Source organism: Piliocolobus tephrosceles, chromosome 1 (genome assembly GCF_002776525.5).
Source record: "Piliocolobus tephrosceles isolate RC106 chromosome 1, ASM277652v3, whole genome shotgun sequence".
Classification (NCBI taxonomy): domain Eukaryota; kingdom Metazoa; phylum Chordata; class Mammalia; order Primates; family Cercopithecidae; genus Piliocolobus; species Piliocolobus tephrosceles.
In genome coordinates this window covers 257,600-263,956 of record NC_045434.1, presented here as the reverse complement: position 1 = coordinate 263,956, position 6,357 = coordinate 257,600, and the positions used below count along the sequence as shown (strand labels likewise).

The following is a 6,357-nucleotide window of genomic DNA, read 5'->3' as shown; positions in this document are numbered from 1 at the left end:
ACTAATATGGTGAAACCTCGTCTCTATTAAAAAAAAAAAAAAAAAAAGAAAATTGGAATAATTTTTACTTTATTTTCTGCATTTCTTTATTTTGCAACATGCATTATCTTTTTAGGAATAAAAAGTCATTTTTTGCACTGATGAATATTTGTGAAATATAGAAGAGAATAGAAGTCACCCAAAATCCTTTCTTCTGAGATAAACACCACTGTTGTGATTTTGTTGAGCTTCCCAATCCCTCTTCCTCCTTATCCAGTTGAGATCACAGATGCACTGATGCTTAAGCACAATTAATTTGGTTTCCTGGAATTTTTTAAATTGCCCATGACTGACCAGGAGGTCCCATGGTCCTGTCTTGGGATAAAGGAATCTTCTGGACCTGGAGCCAGAAACTCATAGACCTGAATTCTTGGAATGCTGACTGGCCAAAGAGCACAAATGACAACCATTTTCAAGTCTTGATCAAGCTCCTGTTCACAGCTGGGCACCCTTGCAGGGTGGAGAACCCAGGTCATGTCCTTCAGGAGATGAAATGTTTGGAGAGAGGCACATCATGAGACTGCTGGCCTTTGTGTCCACTGAGTCAGGGACAGACAGTTGGTGCTATAGAAACCCCAGCAGGGAAAGGCAAGACCAGTGTGAGCTGGGGCAGTTGGCAAAGGCTTTCTATAGGAGGTGTGACATCAGCTTAAGCTTCTCAATAACACAGACAAACAGGAAGGATATTCCGGGGCGTGGGAGACACAGCAAACATCCAGAGCCAGTGTGATAGGTGGGGAAACAGAGATGACACAGCACCTGCACTTGGTGGGATGGAAGCCATCCCAGTACTGTGACGCCTCATGGGACCTTGTCTTATCTTCATGGAAGTCTTATAAAGTAGGCAAGGCAGCAGCAGAAATATTATGTAGACATGAAATCAACAGAAATATTAAGGGATTTGTCCAAAGTCACACAGAAAGTGAGTGGCAGGTCTCCTACCTCCAGTCCCCAAATCAGAGTTCCTCCCATCAAACCACACTCTTCGCATAAACTGAATTCTGAGAATGGCCACCAGAACGAACGCATTCCCAGCTCAGTCCAAGCTGAGCTTCTCCTACAGCTTGTGTTTGTTCCCCGCAGAGAGCAGTGATGAAGACCAGCACCCCAGAGCAACCAGAAAACATCGACGGAGCCTGGGGGCTGGACACCCCCATGGGAACGGCTCACCCGGTAGGCAATAGGCCTTACCATTTTTCTTTTGCCCACTCACTCACTGTTGAGTTTCTCAGTGGGACTGAATCTGCCTGTGTGATGTTCTTCACAGCATTGTTTACGGCAGGATAAAATAGGAAATAGCCTGACAGCAGCAGAATAAAGGATGCTACACCCTGTCCTGGTGACAGCTCTGCTCTTCATCTATCGCTGAACTGAAAAAGAAAGATGCCAAATCATAGAATTAATTCGATCTCGTATATACTTTATAAAAATTCAGACATACAGTTATAATCAAAACTGGAAGGAAAAATACCAAAATGTTAATAGTGGTTATCTCAGGATGGTGGAATTATAAGTGATTTTTATTTTCCCTTTTTTGAACTGTCCTATACTATAAATAATTTACAATGAGCATGTTTTATTTTTTATTTATTTATTTTTTGGAGACAGGGTTTCACTCTTGTTGCCTAGGCTGGAGTGCAATGGCGCGATCTTGGCTCACCATAACCTCCACCTCCCGGGTTCAAGCGATTCTCCTGCCTCAGCCTCCCAAGTAGGAGGCTAGGATTACAGGCATGTGCCACCATGCCTGGCTAATTTTGTATTTTTAGTAAAGATGGGATTTTACCATGTTGCTCAGGCTGGTCTTGAACTCCTGGACTCAAGTGATCTACCCACTTCGGCCTCCCAAAGTGCTGGGATTACAGGGGTAAGCCACCACGCCCGGCAGAGCATGTTTTATTTTTACAACCAGGAAATAATTGTTGCAAAAGAAATAAAAAATTTCATAGGAAGGAAAGACCACTGGGAAAAGGGTCTTTTAATTATTGCCTAGTACAGAACCTGTCACACAGAAAGTGTTTAATAAATGCTGCCCATGAGGCTAGAGCTGAGCCCTGGGTTCTCTTTCTGGATATAAACATGATTAGGAACGCAGGCTTTGGCAACAGACCTAGTAGAGTTGCCACTCACTTGCTGGCTATATGACTTTGGGAAAATAATGTAACTGTTTGAGCCTCAGTGTCCTTATCTGTATAATGGGTGGGGTAGGTACTAATACCTTCTTCATAGGATGTCTGTGAGAAGCAAATGAAGTATTAAATATAAATCACTTAGTACAGTGTTGGTGCATGCGAGTGCCCAATATATACCCACTATTAATCCTGAGCAAGGTCCAGGTCTTCTTAGGTCTTGAGTACTTTCTGAATGTGGTCACCTCTGGAAGTTCTGGGGGCATCAGAAAGGGCAAAGGGAAGGTACTTGTGCTGCCTTGCCTCTTGAAGACCACCCCCCACCTCACCTCCAGCACAAGGACTCTGGTACTTCTTAAGCTTCAAAGCCATGGGAGATGGAAGTGGCCTGGGTCACTGTGTTTGGGAGTGCTGACTAAGGGGTTTGTCTCCATCCAGGTCCTGGGCATGGGGAGCCTGACGTTTTGAAGGATGAGCTTCAGCTCTATGGAGGTAATCAGTTGCCCAGTGGCTTTGGAGAAAACAATTAGACAAAGGAAAAGAGGGCTTTGTTGGGCAGAAACAAAGTCATGAGGGTGATTCATGAGCTGAAAAGTCCCAGCCAAATACAGGAGATGTGGCCAGTTGGGTGGTTATGACATTGGCAGGTGGGGAGGTGGGCATGAGATTGTCTTGAGGAAATCCTGCATTTTCTGGGGTCTTTGTTTGTTTGTTTGTTTTGAGACGGAGTCTCACTCTCGCCCAGGCTGGAGTGCAGTGGTGTGATCTCGGCTCACTGCAACTTCCACCTCCCGAATTCAAGTGATTCTCCTGCCTCAGCCTCCCCAGTAGGTGCGACCACAGGTGTGCACCACCACACCCAGCTAATTTTTTGTATTTTTAGTAGAGATGGGGTTTCACTGTGTTGGCCAGGATGGTCTCGATCTCCTGATCTCGTGATCTGCCCACGTCGGCCTCCTGAAGTGCTGGGATTACAGGCGTGAGCCACCGCACCCAGCCAATCCTGCATTTTCGTCTGAACTATAACCTTGACTTATGGGGTGACCATGAACAGTCATCCACTTTTCTGGGCCTCAGCTCCTAAACGAGTAGAATGGGACATGATCAGTAACCCCTCTCTTGGAATACTGGGCTGTTTCAGCACACAAGGAAAAATTAAGGATCTGATCTCCACAATACCCATTTTACAGAATAATTATTTCCAATACCCCGATTACTACAGTGAGGAGGCATAAATAATATGGCGCTTTGGTTGGTAGCACTAGGATGCAATAGAACTTGTAGAATGAGAAACAAAAAAAGAACTTGTAGAATGAACTCTTTTGCCAAAGAATATGACAGATGCACACTACTAGATAAGAAAGCTTTAATAGCTGTGTTTAATCCAATATTTCAGAAATCTACATCGTCTCCTAGTGCCTGGCAATAACCTAAGTAACACAGTGGAAAACACTTATGTATATGCTAAAGAAAAGATTTCATTTGTTATGTAACAAATACAATCAGTGGTTGACTCTGGGTCATCTGTCTTGTGGGTTTTTGCTTTTGTTTTTTTGTTTTTTGTTTTTTTTTTTTGCAACACGGTCTCATTCTGTTGTCCAGGCTGCAATGCAGTGGTGTGATCATGACTCACTACAGCCTCAACCTCCTGGGCCCAGGTGATCCTCCCATCTCAATCTCCCAGGTAGCTGGGACTACAGGTGTGTGCCACCACACTCAGCTAATTTTTTGTATTTTTTAGTAGAGACAGAGTTTTGCCATGTTGCCCAGGCTGGTCTGGAACTACTGAGCTCAAGTGATCCTCCCGCCTTGGCCTCCCAAAGTGCTAGAATTACAGGCATCTTTCTTTTCTTTCTTTCTTTTTTTTTTTGTTACAGAAACAAGTATAATCTGGTTTAGAAAAATGTTTTTAATTACTCAAGTAATTTAAGAAAGTTTTCACTGGGTATAAAATGAGATAAACCTTTATGTTCATATGTATTTTAAAATATTTTTCTCATTAAGTAATTCACATTCACTGTAGAAAATGTAGATACAGTCATGTATTCATGAATTACTTCTTTCCCCCAGACATTGGAGGTGCTTGGTAAATTACATTGCTTGAGTCTCATTTCATGTTGTCCTTGATATGCTCTCTGCACTCTCCGTATTGGCCCCTCTGGTCACTTTGCAGATGGTGTTCAGTGTGCTGAATGCCTGTTGTCACATGCTAAGTGCCCCTTGTGGTGTTCGTGTCCTGGGGCTGCCCTGAGGGACAGGAAACGTACAGAAGTCGGGGCCTGATGGTAGGAAGATCATACAAGTGCCTGTCTGCCCTTAAGGGAAAGAAGATGACAGGCTGGGAGCAAGGTCACCAGGGAACTAGAACAGGCACCAAGAATCACATGGTGAATGGTGTGGGAAGGACACCCAGGACTGGATTAATGCAGAGGTGGCAGCTCAGCTCTATAGGACTCAACTCACCCTTGGCAGCCCAGACAAGTGGCTCAACAATCAGGGCGGGAGCCAAGGATTGAGGTGTACAAGCCAGCTTGGCTCCCACATGCTCAGAGCCTGGTAGGTCTAGAAGCCAGCAAGATGGCATGAGCTTGGAGTTGCCTGTCTAGTCCAGAGTTCTATGGGTAAAAGGCAGCAGGTGTCATCACCTGCATCTGGATAGCCTGGAGCAGGCATTAATGGGTAGCCCATGTGGGCAGATGCTTTTTATCTGACTCACAGAATGGTTTTTGGGGGGTCAGGGTATGGGTAGGTTTGTTTTTTTTTATTTTTTGGTTTTTTTGAGATGTGGTCTCACTCCTTTGCTCAGGCTGGAGTGCAGTGGTGCCATCTCGGCTCACTACAACCTCCACCTCCTGGGCTCAAGTGATTCTTCTACCTTAGCCTTAGCCTCCTGAGAAGCTGGGACTACATGCATGCACCACCATGCCCAGCTAATTTTTGTATTTTTGGTAGAGACGGGATTTTACCATATTTCCCAGGCTGGTCTTGAACTCCTGGACTCAAGTGATCTATCCACCTTGACCTTCCAAAGTGCTGGGATTACAAGTGTGAACCATCGTGCCCAGCCCACACAGAAACACAGAATGCTTTTTTTTTTCTGTATTTTTAGTAGAGATGGGGTTTCACTGTGTTAGCCAGGTTGGTCTCGATCTCCTGACCTCATGATCCACCTGCCTCGGCCTCCCAAAGTTCTGGGATTACAGGTGTGAGTCACTGCACCCGGCCCAGAATGCTTTATTTATTTATTTATGTTGAGACGGAGTCTTGCTCTGTCTCCCAGGCTGGAGTGCAGTGGTGTGATCTTGGCTCACTGCACGCTCCGCCTCCTGGGTTCATGCCATTCTCCTGCCTCATCCTCCCAAGTAACTGGGACTACAGACAGCCGCCACCACACCTGGCTAATTTTTTTGTGTTTTCAGTAGAGACGGGGTTTCACCGTGTTCACCAGGATGGTCTCGATCTCCTGACCTCGTGATCCTCCCGCCTCGGCCTCCCAAAGTGCTGGGATTACAGGCGTGAGCCACTGCACCAGGCCCAGAATGCTTTTTTAAAATTATGATTGTGTGGCCAGGCGCTGTGGCTCATGCCTGTAATCCCAGCACTTTGGGAGGCTGAGGCAGGTGGATCACTTGAGGTTAGGAGTTCAAGACCAGCCTGGCCAACATGGCAAAACCCTGTCTCTACTAAAAATACAAAAATTAACCAGGTGTGGTGGCACCCTTAATCCCAGCTACTCAGGAGCCTGAGGCAGGAGAATTGCTTGAACCCGGGAGGCAGAGGTTGCAGTGAGCTGAGATCATGCCACTGTACTCCAGTCTGGGCGGCAGAGTGAGATTCTGTCTCAAATAAATAAATATTATAAATATGTAATAGATAATTTATACAAATTATATAATATGTAAATATATTTATATATAATAAATTACATAATATATAAATTTATATAAATTATATATATTTCATATATATATATATTATATAATTATGATTGTGAGAGCCAGACACTATGGTTCGCACCTGTAATCCCAGCTACTTGGGAGGCTGAGGCAGGAAGAGTGCTTCAGCCCAAGAGTTTGAGACTGCAGTGAGTCATGATAGTGCCATTGCCCTGCAACCTGGATGACAGAGAGAGAACCTGTCTCTAAATAAATAATTTTTTTTTTTTTTTTTTTTTTTTTTTTTTTTTTTT

General features: G+C 44.5%; 1 protein-coding gene across 5 annotated transcripts in view; it reads left to right on the top strand.

Annotated features, from left to right (window-relative positions):
• Nucleotides 1-136: 136 nt before the first annotated feature.
• LOC113223886 (transmembrane protein 40-like) overlaps nt 137-6,357 on the top strand; it is an 11,446-nt gene continuing 5,225 nt past the window's right edge. For 3 of the 5 annotated variants that reach the window (XM_031935387.1, XM_031935377.1, XM_031935381.1), the window contains exons 1-2: nt 137-1,212; nt 2,607-2,660. In XM_031935387.1, coding sequence (XP_031791247.1) covers nt 1,047-1,212; nt 2,607-2,660 — 220 coding nt within the window. In that variant the 5' untranslated portion in view covers nt 137-1,046. The remainder of the gene's footprint in view (nt 1,213-2,606; nt 2,661-6,357) is intronic. The other 2 variants (XM_031935376.1, XM_031935378.1) reach the window with 2 other exon arrangements.